Here is a 23570-nt window from a genome sequence, read left to right on the forward strand (position 1 = left end):
AGGCGCTTTCATTTGTTGACTTCTGTAACTGTAAAATCCTTGGTTTCAAGTATGTTAACATTAGAAGCCTCCTCCCTATGTTTGTTTTATCCACTGCTTTAGCACATTCCGCCAACCCAGATGTCCTAGCCGTGTCTGAATCCTGGCTTAGGAAGGCCACCAAAACCCAGAAATTTCCATTCCTAACTATAACATTTTACGACAAGATAGAACTGCAAAAGGGGCGGAGTTGCAATCTACTGCAGAGATAGCCTGTGGAATTCTGTCATACTGTCCAGGTCTGTGTCCAAACAATTCGAGCTTCTACATTTAAAAATCCACCTTTCCAGAAACTAGTCTCTCACCGTTGCCGCTTGTTATAGACCCCTTTCAGCCCCCAGCTGTGCCCTGGACACCATATGTGAATTGATTGCTCCCCATCTATCTTCAGAGTTCGTAGTGTTAGGTGACCTAAACTGGGACATGCTTAACACCCCGGCCGTCCTACAATCTAAGCTAGATGCCATCAATATCACACAAATTATCATGGAACCTACCAGGTACAACCCTAAATCCGTAACCATGGGCACCCTCTTAGATATCATCCTGACCAACTTGGCCTCTAAATACACCTCTGCTGTCTTCAAACAGGATCTCAGCGATCACTGCCTCATTGCCTGTGTGCGTAATGGGTCCGTGGTCAAACGACAAAACGCTCCCTAAAACACTTCAGTGAGCAGGTCTTTCTAATCGACCCGGCCCGGGTATCCTGGAAGAATATTGACCTCATCCTGTCAATAGAGGATGCCTGGTTGCGCTTCAAAAGTGCTTTCCTCTCCATCTTAAATAAGCATGTAGAAAAAAAATTGAACTAAGAACAGATATAGCCCTTGGTTCACCCCAGACATGACTGCCCTTGACAAGCACAAAAACATAATGTGGCATTCTGCATTAGCATCGAATAGCAGAAATTTGATTCCTGTAGGACTAATTCTAAAATGTTTTGGGACACCGTAAAGTCCATGGAGAATAAGAGCACCTCCTCCCAGCTGCCCACTGCACTGAGGATAGGAAACACTGTCACCACCGATAAATCTACAATAACTTCAATATGCAGTTTTCCACGGCTAGCCATGCTTTCCACCTGGCTACCCCTACCCCGGCCAACATCTCAGCACCCCCTGCAGCAACTTGCCAACCCCCCCGCTTCTCCTTCACCCAAACCCAGACAGCTGATGTTCCAAAAGAGCTGCAAAATCTGGATCCCTACAAATCAGCTGGGCTAGACAATCTGGACCCTCTCTTTCTAAAATGATTAGCCAAAATTGTTGCAACCCCTATTATTAGCCCATTCAACCTCTCTTTTGCATCGTCTAAGATCCCCAAAGATTGGAAAGCTGCCGCGGTCATCCCCCTCTTCAAAGGGAGAGACACTCTAGACCCAAACTGTTATAGACCTATATCCATCCTACCCTGACTTTCTAAAATCCTAGAAAGCCAGGTTAAAAAACAGATCACCGACCATTTCGAATCCCACCGTACCTTCTCCACTATACAATCTGATTTCCGAGCTGGTCATGGGTGCACCTCAGCCACGTTCAAGGTTGTAAATGATATCATAAACGCCATCAATAAAAGACAGTACTGTGCAGTCGTCTTCATCGACCTGGCCAAGGCTCTTGACTCTGTCAATCACCACATTCTTATCGGCAGACTCAATAGCCTTGGCTTCTTAAATGACTGCCTCGCCTGGTTCACCAACTACTTCTCAGATTCATTGTGTCAAATCAGAGTTCAGTGTGTCAAATCAGAGGGCCTGTTGTCCGGACCTCTGGCAGTCTGTATGGGGATGCCACAGTGCTCAATTCTCGGGCTGACTCTGTATATATCAATGATGTCGCTCTTGATGCTGGTGATTCTCTGATCCACCTCTATGCAAACGACACCATTCTGTATACATCTGGCCCTTCTTTGAACACTTTGCTAACAAACCTCCAGACAAGCTTCAACGCCATACCGCACTCCTTCCGTGCCCTCCAACTGCTTTTAAATGCTAGTGAAACGAAATGCATGCTCTTCAACCGATTGCTGCCCCCACCCTCCCGCCTGACTAGCATCACTACTCTGGACAGTTCTGACCTAGAATATGTGAACAACTACAAATACCTAGGTATCTGGTTAAACAGTAAACTCTCCTTCCAGACTCACATTAAGCATCTCCAATCCAAAATTAAATCTAGAATCGGCTTCCTATTTCGCAACAAATCCTCCTTCACTCGTGCCGCCAAACATACCCTCGTAAATCTGACTATCCTACCGATCCTTGACTTTGGCGATGTCATTTACAGAGTAGCCCCCAACACTGTACTCAGCAAAAGGGATGCAGTGCCATCCGTTTTATCACAGTGCCATCCGTTTTATCACCAAAGCCCCATATACTACCCCACCACTGCGACCTGTATGCTCTCGTTGGCTGGCCCTCACTACATATCCGTCGCCAAACCCACTGGCTCCAGGTCATCTATAAGTCTTTGCTAGATAAAGCCCCGCCTTATCTCAGCTCACTGGTCACCATAGCAACACCCACACGGAGCACTCGCTCCAGCAGGTATAGTGCACTGGTCATCCCCAAAGCCAACACTTACTTTGACCGCTTTTCCTTCCAGTTCTCTGCTGCCAATTACTGGAACGAATTGCAAAAATCTCTGAAGCTGGAGTCTTATATCTCCCTCTCTAACTTCAGAGCATCTTACCAATCATTGTACCTGTACACAGCCAATCTGTAAACAGCACACCCAACTACCTCATCCCTATATTATTACTTACCCTCTTGCTCTTTTGCACCCCAGTATCTCTACTTGCACATTATCATCTGCACATCTATCACTCCAGTATTAATGCAAAATTGTAATTATTTTGTACCCTACGGCCTATTTATTGCCTACCTCCCTACTCTTCTACATTTGCACACACTGTACATAGATTTTTCAATTTTTCTTATCTTTCGTGTTATTGACTGTACGTTTATTTAAGTGTAACATTGTGGTTGTTTTTGTCGCACTGCTTTGCTTTATCTTGGCCAGGTCGCAGTTGTAAATGAGAACTTGTTCTCATCTGGCCTGCCTGGTTAAATAAAGGTGAAAAAAATGATGGTCATAATATCAATATTTGTGCATAAAGGCGTTTCCACCGCCATTTCCCTCATAATTTCCTGTTTCTATGACAGCTGTCGTGATTTTTTTCATATGCTATGACTTTACTCACATAAAAACTGTGGATGGAAACGTGGTTAGTGTTATTTCCTGATAGTTACTGGTTGAAAATACAATCTACACAGGACCTTCTAATCAGCAGGTTTGCATGGTGATGTGAAAGATGACCCTGCCATTCTATACATAGCTTTGGACCTCATGTCCCCCAAACGCTCATTGCTTCTTTCTTTCAGGGCTATAACTTAAACAGTGTCTGTAGCTTCATAGAACTTCCTGCAGTGACGTGATGTGATGGGTGTGAGGGATCTGATGAGTGTGAGGGATGTGATGGGTGTGAGGATGTGACGGGTGTGACGGATCTGATGGGTGTGAGGGATGTGATGGGTGTGAGGATGTGACGGGTGTGACGGATCTGATGGATGTGAGGGATGTGATGGGTATGAAGGGGTATGACGGGCGTGACAGGATCTGAGGGGTGTAACAGGGTATGAGGAGTATGGTGGGGTGTGGTGGGGTTTGAGGGGTATGATAGGGTGTGATGGGTGTGACAGGGTGGGAGGGGTGTAACAGGGTGTGTGGGGTGTGACAGGGCTTTGAGGGGTGTGACAGAGTGTGAAGGCAAAGCCTTTGCTTCAGAAGCCGGGGGGACTGCCAACAGAACACAAATCTTTTAATGTGGCAGGTAGCCTAGTGGTTAGAGCGTTGGGCCAATAACCAAAAGGTTGCTACATCGAATCCCTGAGCTGACAAGATAAAAATCTGTCGTCCTGAACAAGGCAGTTCCCACTGTTCCTAAGCCGTCATTGTAAATAAGAATGTATTCTTAACCGACTTGCCAAGTTAAATAAAAATCTGGGTCACTTAGAAATTTCTATAATTTTGAAAGAAAAACTATTTTTTTTTGTCTATTAACATAACATCAAATTGATCAGAAATACAGTGTAGACATTGTTAATGTTGTAAATGACTATTGTAGCTGTAAACAGCTGATTATTCTATGGAATATCTACATAGGCATACAGAGGCCCATTATCAACAACCATCACTCCTGAGTTCCAAAGGCATGTTGTTTTAGCTAATCCAAGTTTATAATTTTAAAAGGCTAATTGATCATTAGAAAACACTTTTGCAATTATGTTAGCACAGCTGAAAACTGTTGTCCTGATTAAAGAAGCAATAAAACTGGCCTTCATTAGACTAGTTGAGTATCTGTAGCATCAGCATTTTGGGGTTCAATTAAAGGCTTAAAATGGCCAGAAACAAAGACATGTCTTCTGAAACTCGTTAGTCTAATCTTGTTCTGAGAATTGAAGGCTATTCCATGCAATAAATTGCCAAGAGCTCCAGAGTTCCTCTATGGAGATGGGAAAACCTTCCAGAAGGACAACCATCTCTGCAGCACTCCACCAGTCCTGCCTTTATGGTAGGACGGACAGACGGAAGCCACTCCTCAGTAAAAGACACATGACAGCCCGCCTGGAGTTTGCCAAAAGGCATTTAAAGACTTTCAGACCATGAGAAACAAGATTCTCTGGTCTAATGAAACCAAGATATAACTCTTTGGAAACCTGGCACCAACCCTACGGGGAAGCATGGTGGTGGCAGTATCATGCTGTAGAGATGTTTTTCAGCAGCAGGGACTGGGAGACTAGTCCATATCGAGGGAAAGACGAACGGCGCAAAGTACAGAGAACCTGCTCCAGAGCGCTCAGGACCTCAGACTGGGGCGAAGGTTCACCTTCCAACAGGACAGCGACCCTAAGCACACAGCCAAGACAACGCAGGAGTGGCTTCAGGAAAAGTCTCTGAATGTCCTTGAGTGGCCCAGCCAGAGCCCAGACTTGAACCCGTTCAAACATCTCTGGAGAGACCTGAAAATAGCTGTGCAGCGACGCTCCCCATCCAACCTGACAGAGCTTGAGAAGATCTGCAGAGAAAGAATGGGAGAAACTCCCCAAATACAGGTGTGCCAAGCTTGTAGCATCATAACCAACATAACCAGCATATTTATTGAAAATGAAATACAGAAATATCTCATTTACATAAGTTTTCACACCCCTGAGTAAATTCAGTACATGTTAGAATCACCTTTGGCAGCGATTACAGAGTCTTTACGGGAGTATCCGGAAACCATGTATATATCGTAAAACTAACCTTGTACGACAGCATGCCTTTACATTTTGGACAAACATTTTAAGGATATTCAGTTATGAAAACGGGTTGTTTTGCAAATGTTGAACTTATAATATGGCTACTAATACTTGGAAAGCTAAATCAAAGTCCAATTATACAGATTTGACGATATTCTTACAGAAAAATGTAATGTGAATGCGAATGTCTCCCACGATTTGCACAAATGTACCTGGGGACTTCACACTAAAAGTCTTGTAGTTCACTCATACTTCAAGTTATCCATCGGAAACTTTGCACATATACTACTGCCGTCTTGTGGACACTATCGGAATTACAACCAGAGTGATGCCTTGAACTGTGACCTTTCTCTTGCACTTTAAAAATGGTGATAGAAAAAAACTATAGTTTTTTTCTTTGTATTTTCTTCTACCAGATCTATTGTTATATTCTCCTAACTTCAATTCACATTTCCACAAACAAAGTGTTTTCTTTCAAATGGTACCAAGAAATATGCATATCCTTGCTTCAGGGCCTGAGCTACAGGCAGTTAGATTTGGGTATGTCATTGAGACGAAAATTGGAAAAAAGGAGGCTATCCCTATGACGTTTTTACATCACCTATGACATTTCAGGAATGATAGTGTTCAACTTTTGTATTGATTTAAAAAAGGCTCCAAATAGTGTAACATGGGTAACAATCAAAAGGTGTATGCCATTTTTGTCCCATATGCGGCACCTTGAAGGGTCACAAAAAAATGGAAAGAGTAAGAAAAAAACTGCTGTTGCTGTATGGACTCAATACGTGACTTTACAATAAGAGTCACATCTGCTGTTGGCCAGAAAGAACATGTTCTACTAGAAACTGTATTGCTATTTTTAGATGACATTTAAAATAAAGAACAATCTCTCAAAGTAATGATCATTAACAGTTCAAGAAGGTAAAGCATTTACTGTAACAGTACAGTACTTTTGTTATCCAGGAAAAGGAAGCTTTCAAAGTAATTCAGTAAAGCAGAGCTCTTATTGTCTGAGCTGTTCTCTCCTTTCATTTATCTCCTGCCAACTCCCACAATCCTTTGAGGGAAACTAGGTTTTCGGGTGCAAGGCTTTGATTGTCTCTAGTCTGCCGTTTGTCTTGATTTTCCTCACCTTCACACTTCCATGGTGGAGGTTAGGAAACAACATTTTGTCCGAGGAAAGGTGTTCCCTTAACACACTGGGTAAAACACACACCATTTTATCTCATAATGTTCTGACTGGAAGATAGTGCTAAAAATTCCATCCAGCTACAAAATTTGCTGGGGTACAGTATTTTGTCTGAAATGTACAGTATCTGGTTGCCAAACAGCAATAAGTAATAGCTTCCTTCTAGCCACTTGGGACATTTTGTAGAGTGAGTAACTGGGATGTTGTTGTTCCATGGACTACAGTTGTCTTTCAATCAGAAACTGTAATTCAGGTTACTTAATATATATATACTTGTACTTAATCTCAAAGAATGCATGTAGCAATACTGCCACCTGCTGGAGATTTCACCACCCATACTTTTTTTTGTGTTCTGTATTACATTGCATCAGAAATTGATATTTAGATAGTTTGGTAAAAGACAAACATGTAAATACAAATAATTATACAATACACTAAAACTACACTGTTTATACAGCATTGTGCATTTTTCCAAATTCTCACAGATTAAGGTTTGTAGGATTTATTTTAGTTGCAGTCAAATTGAACAAAACATGTCATACGGTATTGACAGAATTGCACTTCCATACATCCTGTTTGCAATAGTATTCAAATAATTAAAGGCTCATGACTATGGGTGTAATCCTAACCTGTGAACAATGAAACAAAAACATTGATATAAATGAGAGTTGTGTGTCCAATCTGTGTAAAACATGCTTGGATCTCAAATTAGGATGCAGGTCCTTTATCAGCAGGTTAATTGAAAAGGGTAAATTGTCATAATATGTGCTATGACTCAAAAGTAGCCAAATAAAACTGGTTCACTTCAGAAATCCCTTTACATTATTCTCAGTAACAAATATACAGTGCCTTGCTAAAGGATTCGGCCCCCTTGAACTTTGCGACCTTTTGCCACATTTCAGGCTTCAAACATAAAGATATAAAACTGTATTTTTTTGTGAAGAATCAACAACAAGTGGGACACAATCATGAAGTGGAACGACATTTATTGGATATTTCAAACTTTTTTAACAAATCAAAAACTGAAAAATTGGGCGTGCAAAATTATTCAGCCCCTTTACTTTCAGTGCAGCAAACTCTCTCCAGAAGTTCAGTGAGGATCTCTAAATGATCCAATGTTGACCTAAATGACTAATGATGATAAATACAATCCACCTGTGTGTAATCAGGTCTCCGTATAAATGCACCTGCACTGTGATAGTCTCAGAGGTCCGTTAAAAGCGCAGAGAGCATAATGAAGAACAAGGAACACACCAGGCAGGTCCGAGATACTGTTGTGAAGAAGTTTAAAGCCGGATTTGGATACAAAAAGATTTCCCAAGCTTTAAACATCCCAAGGAGCGCTGTGCAAGCGATAATATTGAAATGGAAGGAGTATCAGACCACTGCAAATCTACCAAGACCTGGCCATCCCTCTAAACTTTCAGCTCATACAAGGAGAAGACTGATCAGAGATGCAGCCAAGAGGCCCATGATCACTCTGGATGAACTGCAGAGATCTACAGTTGAGGTGGGAGACTCTGTCCATAGGACAACAATCAGTCGTATATTGCACAAATCTGGCCTTTATGGAAGAGTGGCAAGAAGAAAGCCATTTCTTAAAGATATCCATAAAAAGTGTTGTTTAAAGTTTGCCACAAGCCACCTGGGAGACACACCAAATATGTGGAAGAAGGTGCTCTGGTCAGATGAAACCAAAATTGAACTTTTTGGCAACAATGCAAAATGTTATGTTTGGCGTAAAAGCAACACAGCTGAACACACCATCCCCACTGTCAAACATGGTGGTGGCAGCATCATGGTTTGGGCCTGCTTTTCTTCAGCAGGGACAGGGAAGATGGTTAAAAATTGATGGGAAGATGGATGGAGCCAAATACAGGACCATTCTGGAAGAACCTGATGGAGTCTGCAAAAGACCTGAGACTGGGACGGAGATTTGTCTTCCAACAAGACAATGATCCAAAACATAAAGCAAAATCTACAATGGAATGGTTCAAAAATAAACATATCCAGGTGTTAGAATGGCCAAGTCAAAGTCCAGACCTGAATCCAATCGAGAATCTGTGGAAAGAACTGAAAACTGCTGTTTACAAATGCTCTCCATCCAACCTCACTGAGCTTGAGCTGTTTTGCAAGGAGGAATGGGGAAAAAATGTCAGTCTCTCGATGTGTAAAACTGATAGAGACATACCCCAAGCGACTTACAGCTGTAATCGCAGCAAAAGGTGGCGCTACAAAGTATTAACTTAAGGGGGCTGAATAATTTTGCACGCCCAATATTTCAGTTTTTGATTTGTTAAAAAAGTTAATATCCAATAAATGTCGTTCCACTTCATGATTGTGTCCCACTTGTTGTTGATTCTTCACAAAAAAATAGTTTTATCTTTGTTTGAAGCCTGAAATGTGGCAAAAGGTCGCAAAGTTCAAGGGGGCCGAATACTTTCGCAAGGCACTGTACTTCTAAAGAGTGGAATGATATGAAATAAGCACACGGCAGTTTAATCCATCCTTGTGATTGCACCCATAATGTACGGTGTCCAACCCTTATCAGCATGCTAACTTACGTTAAAAAAAAGGACAGTATCCTTGGAAAACACTACAAACACATACTATAAACCAATCATTGATTGGACCCACCAGTTCACGTAAATCAAACAGTGCATAGATAAGCTGCAATTACAATCCCTCCAATTATTACAGTCTGAACACTTTCTGTGGACAAAATATTGTGCATTGAGTTTGATGCCAGACAAATAGGAGGTCCGATTTGGAGTTGGGCCAATGGTGCAACTGTGGTAATTCTTCACCCCAATTATGATGACACTTTAATTGCTAAAATCAAATGGCTTGTGTTTCTAGAATGGTAAAGCTACAGGCAGTACAAACAAAGGAAAGTTACATTCTCTCTCAATGGGGTGAAACAACCTAAATGGTGGCGCTTTGGATTCCCCAGGTACAGTAGGGCTGCACTACAGGGGACAATCGCTGTTGTCACAAACATCACAACAATTGAAAAATCAAGGTGAGACAGTATTCTGTACAATAAAGCAGAAGCTTCCAAAGTAGGCACATCATCTCCACATTGTAAGGGTGTAGTGAGAGGTTCCCCTTTTGCAGTGAGGGAAGACAAAAACTAATTTACTAGTGCACACAAAGAAATGATATATACACGTATTGGTCCATTTCTAGAAACCTCCTAGAGCATACTGTAGTCTCCAAACAGTTCCTCGTTATTCCTGTCTTCACATCAACCATTTCAATCAAATACAACCATGTCCACTTCCAGTGATCAGGGTTACATTCTTAAAAGGTCTTGAAAAATGTCTGTGCTAAATCAGAAATAAAGGTGAGATTGAAGAGTTGGAGCCCAAGTTGTACGCTATTGGCAGTGCCATTGGAAGGAGCAGTGCGGGAGACAGATGTTCGTTTATCCATGTTCTCTTGTAATCGGCTGGTCTTGAGCGTAAAATAAACAATTCACGAGCTGCTCACCATGACAAATCAATCCTAAACATGAAAAAGAATAGAAAAGTCTGACGATGTAAGATTTAAATGTGTACATAGAGGACTAAGGAATTCTACAAACGTGATGTAGCCAACCTTCACGGTATATAATACAAATAAATATGTTGGACACAAACCTGTCCATAACTCGAGCAGCATTTGACTGACAAACACATTTAGTTTCAAACTAACAAATAACTAAATGTAGTACTGTGTGTCCATGGTGAGTCACTGGTTAATTGGAGCTGAGAGGATAAACAAAATCGCAAATCTTAGCACTTGCATTTTTTTGGATTAAAAACACATTGAGTGTACAGACAAGTTGCTACATGATATACTCCACTCCATTAGGGGTTCTCTACATGTTCCATACCAGACAACTGGCAAGCTATGATCCCTGGAGAAACACTGATCAAAATATTCACTTGGTAACGGACAAAATCCTCATCAGCTAACTGTCCTATGACCTGGTTAACAATTTATGAAAGTTTTTTTTCCTAGTGATTCAGGCACTGATTGAAGGTTGTTGTTGCTTTTATTTTATGTGTCCCTATGTTGTTTTGAGTTCATTCTAACTGTGAAAACACTATAGCCCTCTCACAAATAAAAACCCAATCACTATCACACCAAACTAGATCTGGAAATTGCACTTGATTCAATAATGCACTGGATGACATGAAAACTTTGCCAACTAAGGCTTAATTAACACAAGAGAAGATTGTCAAATAAAAACTGGTCCACCAGCCAATGAGGACAAACAAACACATTTGAAGTTGATGAGGTGTATAATCAAACATTCACAATGTGGTCTAACATTAGGATTTGACTCTGGATCCCCAGGCGATGGGGACTATCTCTTCTCAGTCTCCGGTGCAGTTATCTCTACCGGAGGGGTTTCCTCAGATGGGGTGTGCATATCCATGACGGGGTTGACAAAGCACTCATATTCAGAGTCCTCTGCATTCTCCTCAGCATAATCCTCGCCGCGAGCGCTTACAAAGTCGTTCTCCCACTCCAGGGCGTTGGAGTCCTCAGAGGCGGAGGCCGTACCGCTGGTCGTCTGCTTCTTGCCCGGCCGGAGTCCCGCTCGGAGTATGTCCTCCTCGGTTTTAGACCTCTCCCACGCTGGGACCACCTGGTTCATCCCTGAAGACAAGGACAATTTGATACGTCTAGTTAAACATCGCATGGCCATTCAACTGGTGATTTTGAGAGGGTTGAATTCAACAATTACTCAGGGAATGTATTTTTTGACATGTGACAAAACAGCCAAGGGGACAATAAGTAATTACACAAGCCCCCACCTTCCTCGTCCTCCCACTCCAGGTCCAGTGAGGTTCCGTCATCGTTGGTGGAGCGGGTCTTGCTGTTGAAGTCCCAGCTGCTCTCCGTGTTGGGAGTGATCACATTAGTCTCAGAGGACAGCCCTGATTACACAAACACTGGCTTATCAAATCACAGGTGGTTTCAAAGAGCAAGAAGTCTCAATGGAGGCATGACCATTAACTTTCAGGGATACCGAGTGTTTTATCTTAAAATAGAATGTTGGTATGCACAATTTGAGAGGAACCGTTTCAAACACGGAATATAATATATAGGCTACAGAAAATGGTTGTGCTGAAATAGCAGACTCACTGCTGCTCCTGAAGGCTTCTGACATGACTTTCACATGCTGTAGGTAGACATCAAAGTCTTCACCTGAGCCATGCCTAGAACAGAGTCCAACCAGTGGAGGAGAAACAGTAAACAACTCAATTTCATGATCATACTATCACTGACACACATGGACCTTGAGGTAGCCATTTTTACTTGGTTTATATACTCACTTTCTTGGATGGGCTGCGCCACCTTGGACTTCTGCCTTGCTTTTTTTCCGTTGTGCAAGCTGTTGCTTTGAAAAATAATTATACCTCAGAAAAACACTTGGTCAAAAATGTAAATGTAAATAATGATCATTTGAAGATTTGTTAGTTACATGCTGCCATTACCGGCTGTGTTAAAATTAAGGTGGCAGATAGGCAAACACAGATGGAAAAAAATGGAATTAACCAAGGGAAAAACTGTGGAATGAAGAATAAACTCAAATATCAAAAGAATGGAAATGAATGGATGCATAGACTAATTTGACGTTAAGAAATGAAGTGTAGACAAATGCCTTCCCCTTTTTTGTCTGAATTAACTGAGGCAAATCACTCCTTCAAAGGACACTTGCCTGGGGGTACGATTTACAAATTCATATTGAGAGACATACCATCGACTACAGTTCTTTCGATTGACAAAGGATTGACCACCAATTTGTGATATTATGTACTTGAAGTGGTAATAAAGACTAGTGTTTTCACGGTACCAGAATTATGGCTTCTATCCCGATACCAGGTTTAGTACCACGAACATCCAATTTTGTTTTTCTAAGTCCATAACAATGCTTAAACCACATTAGGAGACCAGTTTTGAGGTCTGGGAAAATTCTAAGAGGTTTAGATTTGAATGTAGTTACCCTTTAATTTAAGTGCTCATGCAGTTGGCATGGTTGTTTGGTTAGCGGTTTTTCTGTAGCTCACGTGATAGAGTTTGTAAAACAAGCGGCCACTGGATTGATGCCAATAATCATGATTCTGCCAGGTAGGCATAAACTTTTAATTTAGAAAGGTTTTTGGGAAAGCCTTTCCATCTAAACAAAGATGCTCATTATTAGTTTCACTAATGGCTACCACACACAGACGGGCGTTCTCATTGCTTCTTCAGAAAGTGGCAGAGAATACAAATCACTGATGAGTTCTGTTCAGGTCTTATGTTAAACTAAGCTAATTAAATAATTGAATAAATGCAATACATTTAGTTGATCTCCAAACATGAGACACATAGAACGACCAACCGAACAATTCTAGTACCGAACTGTTTGATATGTTGTATTATGGAAAAGTACAGAAGTTTTGGTGTAGTGTGCAACACTAATGGAAAGAAGCAGGGGTAGAGCCAAGGAAAAGGTGGGTGAGGTGGAACAAGGTAGTGAAGGGACGACAGGCGCACTCAATAATGGCCGCCTCACCTCCTTTAGCTTTCGCTCGCGTGCCAGCCTGGCAGCCTCACGCTGGGCAGCATTTCTAGCCTCCTCTTCTAGCCTTAACTTCTCCTCTTGTGCTAATAACTGAGCAGAAATGACAAAACAAAGAACAAAGTTGAGAACAGAAAACCAAAATTGCAAAACAATTCTGAAAAGCAAATCAAATTTAAAAAAATCAACCAAAATTAAAATATAAGACTTCTATGAGCATGTAGGCTAAGCATAAACTTATCTTAGATACTGTATCTTGCTACATGAAAGGCAGTACAAAGTTCATAAACGAGGAAGTGTAATGACCTTTGAATTGAACCTTCCATTATCTTTAAGCGAAAAAAAAAAAAAAAAAGGTACTATGATTTCTCCAGCCCTTTCAGAGGCACTGTTCTTGTGTAAACCTACCTCTGCTTGCAACTTCTCGTCTATCAAGTTCTGCTGATCCGAAATTGCAGTATACCGGTGCTCTTTGAGGTGGATGATCTCATCTTCACTGATAGGCCTGGTATCAAAATTAAACAAACATTACCTCAAGCTCATCTTGGTTAAAGCCCTGATTAACATTATTCTTCTGATATGCATTCATCTGTCCCCAAAAAAAGTTTCAAAAACGTACCTGGGACAGCTTTGTGGGCTCTCTGCCTGAAATTAAAATAAGACAACTTAAATAATAAAAGTGGGCACAGAATCATCCAGAACAGGCCCACAATCAGCGTGTCTTCTGTGTATCGTCAGCCAATGGCACACTTTCGGATTGTTTCAATCTAACAAATACGCTCTACATGTTCACACACTTACCTCATCACTCTCAACAAGGTTTTCAAACTGTGGGGAGACAGAATTGCACTGTAAGTACATCATGTTTTTCCAACCAAGTGATGCATGATGAAACATGACATAGGCCTACTTCCAGAAAAATGTAAGTATCATACCTCTATTGTGTAATGTTCCCCAGTTGTACTGCTTCTAAAGTATTTGGACCTGTATGGACAGAAATGTGACAACATTGACATCCATTTAGGATGCTTTCGGTCACTGTCATTCATAGCTAGATCTTTCAACAGAAGAGACGGGCAATTGATGCTGAGACTCAGATTGTTATAAAATAGTTTCTGTAGTTATCTTATGTTTCTTAGCATTCCTGAAACATTAATTTGTTGAATTATAATTTGAGCTGAGATATGAAGCCATTTGTTTGCATGCAAATTGGCTATTTGAATTAATAGGACTAATATAATCTTCAATAAATACAGTACCTTTACATCCGATCTGGACAATAATTCTTCCTAACAATGACTAAGACACGAGGAATCCAATATAATTATCAAAGCTACCCACAATCCCACCCCGGACAACCAGTATACAGTATCCATTCTGTCTGACAAGTACAAGTAGTATGGAGCTGCTGCTTGGAGTATTGCATCTTCATCCTATGTAATTTATTCTTTGTGAATCTGATATTTTTTTTTCATGTTCAGAGAAATTAGCCATTGAAGTCGCTTGCATTATTTACCATGCATTGTTAAAGTACCACGTTTCGCCCACTAGATGCCGCTATTACCGCTACTGTCACCACACCCTTTAATCATTTTTTTCTGGTCTCTTGTGTTGATTAAATGGATCACATCTGTTGCTTTGCAACTTTGGGTAGAAAACCAAAAACTTTTGCTCATGATGAAAAAAAAAGTGGTCATCCTCACAATTCAAGCCAGTCTCCCAGGAAAGCCATTCAGTTTGTCCTTCTCTTAGGCTTAATTGGTGTCTAGGAAAGCGTGTGTGGTTTATTTCCATTAAGGTCTGGATTAGTTAGACCATTACTGGCGAACAAGCAAACCATTAGGATACAGCAGTAATAATAGTTTCAATGTTATGGTCTCTAATGGTCTTCAATGTTAAAAGGCCCAAACACACATTGCATAGTGTTTTGTGATGGTATTGGGTTGGGCTGTGTTTAATGGTAAATGTCACATCACATGTTATTGAAAAAAAAAAAAAAGACTGCCATGAATGGTTTAGAATTTTATTAGGGTTGTCACAACATTTTAGTCACTAACCAATTTCTCCATCAAAGTTTTGGGCTTGCAGGATGTCTAAATATCAGAATTGCATGATGGGGATAGCCCTCTCAGAGAGATGCCATTTGTTAGACTATTCAAGGAGAGTTGGGTTGAAGCATTAGGTTGCTGAGAGGAGGACAAACAAATGCTTTCATCAAGGACTGGCTTGGCCACACAACTTATTTTCATCATGAGCAAAAGCTATTAGTTTTCTACATAAAGTTGAAAAGAAATGAGACCAGCTAAATGGATAAATGGGTGTTGGCACAAGCCGGAACAGTGGCATCTAGTTAAAGATTAGTTCATCTGTTCTAGTTTGACCGTGCAGCCTGGAACTAAGAACAGCGGGAAACGTTTCCCTAGTCAGCGCCATTATCTGTGCTACCAAGTGTGAACCCCCCCCCCCGGGTCTGTCTTCTGTGTGCGGCTTTGCGGCCCATCCCGTGGGTGAAAACAGAGTTGGGTGCTGTGGAATCGGTGAGGGTAACCAGAAGTGGTCTTGGTATAATTCTTTGTGTTTCTGCTGGTCAGAGGGAGAAGGAGCTCCACGTTAAACGAATGAGGCAAGAAATGTGAATTGTTTTGCACTCAAGAAAAGGGCGCCATTGAAAGGAGTGATAACTGGGGTAGCAGTAAATGTAAAGGTTGACCAATGATTCTTTGCCCAAGTGGAAGATTCCCGGTGTTTGTGACGCTCGTCGTTTGGTGCAACGCAGACAAGGTGGTGTGAGTGGTGAAACAGAAGAGTGATGGTCTGTTCTTTTAAGTTTTGATGTTTAGCTTTTGCTTGACAAAGTGATGTTAGGATATACACACGTTATCCTGTACGAGCTTTGTGCCAAATACGTTGTTACAGGTGTCAAGCTATGGGCATGTGGCAGCGGCGTGTCTTAGGGGGGTTCCTAGGTGTGAGAAGTGTGCAGAAGAGCATGAGACAAAGGAATGTGTAGCATTAGGGTAAGTAGTGGTATGTGTTAATTGTCGGGGTGCCCATGGTGCTGGGGATCAGAAATGTCCCGTGTGAGAGAGGCAGGTTGAGGCTTCCAGGGTGAGAGTAGTGCAGAAGTTGTCATATGCTGAGGCAGTGAAGAAAGTAGAGGAAGATGGGTCAAGGGGGAAGGATATTATGTTATGTGATATTATGTTTCAGTAAGATTTCATTTTTAGCATTCATAGCAATGGTTATCAAATGTACCGCGGGGATGGAACGTAAGTCGCAGAGAATTGAGGTTGTGGTGGCAGCTGCAGAGGTACAGTATTTGGGTGTGCGAGACTTTACATCAGAAGAGTTACAGAGTATGTTGTGGTGATGTCCCATCCTTTCAGGTTGTTGGCCTGAGGTTGGACTAAATGTACACTGCTCAAAAAAATAAAGGGGACACTTAAACAACACAATGTAACTCCAAGTCAATCACACTTCTGTGAAATCAAACTGTTCACTTAGGAAGCAACACTGATTGACAATAAATGTCATATGCTGTTGTGCAAATGGAATAGACAACAGGTGGAAATAGGCAATTAGCAAGACACCCCCAATAAAGGAGTGGTTCTGCAAGTGGTGACCACAGACCACTTCTAAGTTCCTATGCTTCCTGGCTGATGTTTTGGTCACTTTTGAATGTTGCCGGTGCTTTCCCTCTAGTGGTAGCATGAGACGGAGTCTACAACCCACACAAGTGGCTCAGGTAGTGCAGCTCATCCAGGATGGCATATCAATGCGAGCTGTGGCAAGAAGGTTTGCTGTGTCTGTCAGCGTAGTGTCCAGAGCATGGAGGCGCTACCAGGAGACAGGCCAGTACATCAGCAGACGTGGAGGAGGCCGTAGGAGGGCAACAACCTAGCAGCATGACCGCTATCTCCACCTTTGTGCAAGGAGGAGCAGGAGGAGCACTGCCAGAGCCCTGCAAAATGACCTCCAGCAGGCCACAAATGTGCATGTGTCTGCTCAAACGGTCAGAAACAGACTCCATGATGGTGGTATGAGGGCCCAACGTCCACAGGTGGGGGTTGTGCTTGCAGCCCAACACCGTGCAGGACGTTTGGCATTTGCCAGAGAACACCAAGATTGGCAAATTCGCCACTGGCACCCTGTGCTCTTCACAGATGAAAGCAGGTTCACACTGAGCACATGTGACAGACTTGACAGTCTGGAGACGCCATGGAGAACGTTCTGCTACCTGCAACATCCTCCAGCATGACCGGTTTGGCGGTGGGTCAGTCATGGTGTGGGGTGGCATTTCTTTGGGGGGGCTGCACAGCCCTCCATGTGCTCGCCAGAGGTAGCCTGACTGCCATTAGGTACCGAGATGAGATCCTCAGACCCCTTGTGAGACCATATGCTGGTGCGGTTGGCCCTGGGCTCCTCCTAATGCAAGACAATGCCAGACCTCATGTGGCTGGAGTGTGTCAGCAGTTCCTGCAAGAGGAAGGCATTGATGCTATGGACTGGCCCGCCCGTTCCCCAGACCTGAATCCAATTGAGCACATCTGGGACATCATGTCTTGCTCTATCCACCAATGCCACATTGCACCACAAGACTGTCCAGGAGTTGGCGGATGCTTTAGTCCAGATCTGGGAGGAGATCCTTCAGGAGACCATCCGCCACCTCATCAGGAGCATTCCCAGGCGTTGTAGGGAGGTCATACAGGCACGTGGAGGCCACACACACTGCTGAGCCTCATTTTGACTTGTTTTAAAGGACATTACATCAAAGTTGGATCAGCCTGTAGTGTGGTTTTCCACTTTAATTTTGAGTGTGACTCCAAATCCAGACCTCCATGGGTTGATACATTTGATTTCCATTGAACATGTGTGATTTTGTTGTCAGCACATTCAACTATGTAAAGAAAAAAGTATTTAATAAGAATATTTCATTCATTCAGATCTAGGATGTGTTATTTTAGTGTTCCCTTTATTTTTTTGAGTAGTGTATTTAAATAGTGGAGTAGGGTGGTGTTATTTTTCTATAAATGTTTTTGTTAGTGTAGTGTTAGGGTATTTGTTTATTTCTTTCTTTCTTTTCAAGCTAAGTATAGTTTAGTCCAAATTGGATGTTGGGTTCTATGTGTTGAATATTTTGTGAACCTTATCAATAAAAAAAAGATCAAATTTGGGCACAATCAATTAGCTTAATTTCTCAATGATCAAATTATACTTCAACAAAATATTGTTTCAGGAATGCTAATATCGGTTTCTTACCTACAGAAACAATTTCTTTACAATCTTAGATGGTGGGTGTCATGGCTTGCTGGAATGACACAGAATGGTGGTTGGTGCAGTCATGCTGTTACCAAACGTTGCATCTGCATTGTTCAAATAAATTTGTTTTTGTCAAATGTTCAGTGGAAATTGTTAAGTTGTCCTTGTGCATAGAGTTGCATGGTTTGTTTAGCTTTGCAATCATTGGTTTTTGTTTGGCATACATTTTAATGGGAAAAATCTGAGTCTCAGCATAATTCTTACCATGGAATTGCTCAGATACAGCCTGGCATCACAACTGTAACATTATAGGCCTAACTGATATCAATAACATCAAGCCAGCAGTTTATAACCTACTCAGAAATGTCATTTTCCTTTAAGGAAGCTGGATGCAATGAGTGTCAACAAAATATTTTTCCATATTAGTCAATTATAATTGAATACAGGATAAATGCACCATGCATTTACAAAGCCGTGTGTCAGTGTATGGAAAAACCCACATGAAGGGGTGGTGTGAGGAACGCTTCAGCTTGCTGCGGGAAAACCTATCTAGTTCGTAGGGAAAGGTAACGTTATATGACATGCGACTCTGGTTCGTAGCTATAATTTCGCTTTCAAAACAACTGAGAATACGAGGTGAAATCATAACGTCAGTGATCTTTAGGTCGTGAAGTCAGTTCCCGAATTGGAATTCCAGAGTTGTTTTTAACGCCATTCTAAACTCGGAGATTTCCGAGTTCCCAGTTGTTTTGAACATGGCACAAGCCTTGACATCGTGGATCTTTTTTACGCTGATAATGTAATACAGTATACTTGTACCTAGCTAACCTTTGCTAGCCAACGTTGGTTTAAAGGGCGTATCACTTACCCGCCTCCTCGTTGTATAATGTTTGCTTCTTTTCTGAAGATTCCAAAACAATAAGCCCAACAGTTTCCCATCGCATTCTATCAAGATATACCTTCCTTGGGTTGGGTGCTAACAAGCTACTGGCGTACTGGATATTTTCACAAATTAATGGATAGCTAGCACAGGTGTACGCTCTTCGACCCGTCGCCGTTAGGCACAGGTATTAGCTAGTAGCTAGCTCATACAATTACAGGGTGACATGACAGCTAATGAGCGATCAAAGTATGGACTTTAAAGACGCATTGTATATTTGTATATGTACAGACGCTTGTTGCAACATCAATATTCATCAGGAAAAAAATGTGGCTAGATTGCGACAGCTGTGTCTTTCAGAATTCTCATTCAATATTTCCTCTTCCTCGCACGTGACTCATGATTACTTAGCTACGGAGACTCATCTGGCTCAAACGACGTGGGCATGCAACAGTTACAAAAACACAATAGCCATCATCTTCTTCGATGAGGTTTAACGGCGGTTGACATCCAAAACATGTTGCATTACCCCAACCTACCAGACTGGAGTACAACTCCCTTATACTTTGCTTGAAAACATAAATAAACAAATACCCTACCATCTAACACAACACTCACAAAAAAATATATTAATAAAAAATAACACCACCGTACTCCACTATTTCAATCTATTTAGTCCTTCCTCAGGCCAACAACCTGAAAGGATGGGACACCAAGACTTAACACACCCTGAAACTCTCTCGCACACCCAAATACCTCTCTGCAACTGCCACCACAACCTCAATGTTCCAAGACTTACGTTCCATCCCTGCAGTACAGTTGATAACCACTGCTAGAAATGCTAAACATATAATCTTACTGAAACATAATATCACTTGTTGGCCTATCCTTCTGTAGTGGTACATGTCTACAAGTCACACCACTCCTCTCAGGATCCCTCCCCCTTGACCCATCTTCCTCTACTTCCTTTACTGCCTCAGCATATGACAACTTCTGCACTACTCTAACCCTGGAAACCTCAACCTGCCTCTCTCACACAGGACATTTCTGATCCCCAGCCCCATGGGCACCCCGACAACTAACACATACCACTACTTTCTCCAATACTACACATTCCTTTGTCTCATGCCCTTCTGCACACTTCTCACACCTAGGTACCTCCCCCTACACACTGTTGCCACAGACTCATCAAAACTCAAAATAACAGACAATGACTCTTCTGTTTCACCACTCTCGCCACCCTGTCTGCGTCGCACCAAACGACAAGCATCAGAAACACTGGGAATCTTCCGCTTCAGTTGGTCAACTTTTACATTTACTGCTACCCCAGTAATCACTCCTTTCAGTGGCGTCCTTTTCTTGAGAGCAAAACCATTCACATTTCTTACCCCCATTCCTTTAATGAGAAGCGCCTTATCCCTCGGACCAGCAGAAACACAAACAATTATACCAAGACCACTTCTGGTTACCCTCACCGATTCCACAGCACACAACTGTTTTCATCCACCCTGAAACCACAAATGGATCAGCCAAAAGGCAAGTGTCCACTTTTTCCAAAAACTTCACTCCTACAGTCAAAGACTCATCTTCATCCTGACCCTCGGTGCAAGCCTCGGGCTCAAGAACGTCACCACACCTACCACCTCCAATACTTCTCCCTCATTCACTTAAATTTCTCCTCAAGGTAATATGTTGATCAGTCAGTCAGCAGTCGCCTGCACAAGCCTCTTGTTTCAAGAAATCAACAACTTTTGGGATGCTTATTACTTATTTTTTTGTTTTCACATTGGAGGCATATATTTTGTACAACACTGAAGTAGCCCACATGTATTTTCTAAAAGTGTTTGCTCCATTGACAAATGGCTCCCTCTGCGTAATTTTGGCAGGTTGCGTAGAATGTCATTCTTACCTAAAACTATGGATTTCAACACTCAATAACTATGTTTCCATGAATGTGTCCAATTATTTTTTGTCGACATTTAGAAATTTAAGAGACATTTGCCTGCTACTGTGTGTTTCCATTGAACAGTCTTGTGTCAATAAAAACTTATAGCAAAAACCTAGTCGCAAATAAAAATGAAGGTAGCAAACACAATTTTTTGGATTAACATTTTGGGGAAACGTGTCATTCTGTAAGTACAAAACGTTACGCAATGTAGCAAATGTTCAAGCGAAGTGAACGCCCTCAGGTAGCCCGTGTGTGATTTTTAAATGGCGGTTGAGAACCAAAAAGTTGCATTGCCACTACCAACTGCACTGGAGTGTAAATACATTACACTTTTTTGCGACACAAAAAGGGTACAAGAAAGAAAATTACCCTGCCAACCACCACATACCACTACTTTCACCCATAAAACCTAGCGGTCAAACAAGGAAATTGTTCCAATCGTTTTTCCACCATTAATGTTTCCCATAGGGGATTTTAGTAACACTCAATAAAGTCTGTTTCGTGTAGGTTTACCCTGGCATACCATTTTGATAACCGTGGAAATCTCTCTAGGACAAGGTAATTAACAATATATTCACCTGTATATACCCCCCCCCCCCCCCCCCCCCCCCAACAAATGAAGTGCCAATTAGCTGCTAATGTGGTTATAAAAAATAACTACAAATGCCATGAGCTGGACAAGACTGCCGAATCAAGGCAGAGGTAAGAATCCCTGGATTAACTATCTAATGTTAGCTAAATGTAGTAATGACGAAATTGGCATTTCTTTAAGGTGGACAATTCTGTTTACTGTCTTATGTAAGTTTTAAATTGACACAATCTGTTTGCAAAGGTCTCAGCTAGAGATGACGTGCAGGATCTTGCAGGGTTTTGTCGTTTTGCATGATGCCTACTTTGATGCTAATTAGTATTTTCAAATCTGAGAGTAAATAGAGCCGAATATATTGATAAGTCCCTTGTCCGAGAGAGACTTACTGTACATGGTTATCAAAACGTCACTCTAGGGTAAACCTACATGAAACACAGGCCTTATTTTAAGTGTTTCTAAAATCCCCTATGGGAAAAATGAATGGTGGAAAAACGATTGGGACCATTTCTCTGTTTGACCGCTAGGTTTTCTGGGTATTATGACACCTCCACTGTGGGGCTCTAGCTGCCTTTTCCATTACATGTTGGTTACAATATATATATATATATATATATATATATATATATATATATATATATATATATATATATATATATATATATATATATATATATATATATATATATATATATATATCTTAATATACAGTATATATATATTAATCCGATTCTGCAGAGGGTAGTGAGGTCTGCACAATGCATCACCGGGGGCAAACTACCTGCCCTCCAGGACACCTACACCACCCGATGTCACAGGAAGGCCAAAAAGATCATCAAGGACAACAACCCTGTTCACCCCGCTATCATCCAGAAGGTGAGGTCAGTACAGGTGCATCAAAGCAGGGACCGAAAGACTGAAAAACAGCTTCTATCTCAAGGCCATCAGACTGTTAAACAGCCACCACTAACATTGAGTGGCTTATGCCAACATACTGACTCAACTCCAGCCACTTTAATAATGGAAAAATGTATGGAATAAATGTATCACTAGCCACTTTAAACAATGCCACTTTTATATGTTTACATACCCTACATCACTCATCTCATATGTATATAGTGTACTCTATACAATCCACTGCATCTTGCCTATGCCATTCTATTCCATCACTCATTCATATATTATTTTATGTACATATTCTTATTCATTTAGACTCGTGTGTATAAGGTAATTGTTGTGAAATTGTTAAGTTAGATTACTCTTTGGATATTACTGCGTTGTCGGAACTAGAAGCACAAGCATTTCGCTACACTCTCATTAACATCAAATAAAATTTGATTTGATGTTTGACAGAAAATGAATGTCCTCACTGGCGCAGCTCCCTTGACACTATGCTGAGCCCTTAAATTCAAGTGGATTAAAATCTGATAATCCGAGTTACTGCAACATTTTATTTCACGGGGAGCAAATCCCATTTCACACTATGGAGCGTGCGACGCACCAGACTATGAGCCAGGTAGAGGTACTTCTTTATCCCCCCGTCCCCTCTTACCGTTCCACTACCGCTACTCAACCTCAACTGCACGTAGCACTACTATACAAACATAAACACACACACCTGCTCCAGACAGCAAAGTGACAAGGTTCTTAATGAAAAGTTGATTTTACCTGGAGACTGTGGCTATTGTTTCTTTGACTCATAGGCACTCACAGGTAGGCCTCGCTGTAAGGTAGACAACCAGGTATCTGGCAGGAAGGATGGAAAGACATTCATGTGTCCATATTGGACAGGCACATCATAAGCCATG

At 41.6% G+C, this 23570-nt stretch overlaps 1 protein-coding gene across 2 annotated transcripts; it reads right to left on the reverse strand.

The window, feature by feature from the left end:
* Window positions 1–9005: 9005 nt before the first annotated feature.
* On the reverse strand, window positions 9006–19736 carry LOC110488902 (AP-1 complex-associated regulatory protein). 2 transcript variants are annotated; one of them, XM_021561354.2, is made up of 10 exons: window positions 19217–19736; window positions 14025–14073; window positions 13891–13917; window positions 13709–13734; window positions 13498–13594; window positions 13084–13182; window positions 11861–11925; window positions 11670–11743; window positions 11339–11461; window positions 9006–11180 (listed from the first exon to the last, which is right to left on the reverse strand). In XM_021561354.2, exons 1-10 carry the CDS (start codon window positions 19285–19287, stop codon window positions 10885–10887), a joined length of 927 nt encoding a protein of 308 aa, XP_021417029.2. In that variant the 5' UTR covers window positions 19288–19736; the 3' UTR covers window positions 9006–10884. The 2 variants fall into 2 exon arrangements, with proteins under 2 accessions (XP_021417029.2, XP_021417031.2); XM_021561356.2 differs by having other exon boundaries at window positions 11861–11919; window positions 19217–19727.
* Window positions 19737–23570: the final 3834 nt, after the last annotated feature.

This window comes from Oncorhynchus mykiss, chromosome 14 (assembly GCF_013265735.2).
Source record: "Oncorhynchus mykiss isolate Arlee chromosome 14, USDA_OmykA_1.1, whole genome shotgun sequence".
Taxonomy (NCBI): Eukaryota; Metazoa; Chordata; class Actinopteri; order Salmoniformes; family Salmonidae; genus Oncorhynchus; species Oncorhynchus mykiss.

What these genes read in the sequence shown, in the direction of transcription:
- LOC110488902 (XM_021561354.2), bottom strand. Translation starts at nt 19,287, where the DNA reads ATGGGAAACTGTTGGGCTTATTGTTTTGGAATCTTCAGAAAAGAAGCA. An exon ending in ACCTTGTTGAGAGTGATGAG is followed by an intron (nt 13,735 to 13,890) that starts GTAAGTGTGTGA and finishes TTTTAATTTCAG; the next exon opens with GCAGAGAGCCCACAAAGCTG. An exon ending in GGAGTGGGAGGACGAGGAAG is followed by an intron (nt 11,181 to 11,338) that starts GTGGGGGCTTGT and finishes CCTTGTCTTCAG; the next exon opens with GGATGAACCAGGTGGTCCCA.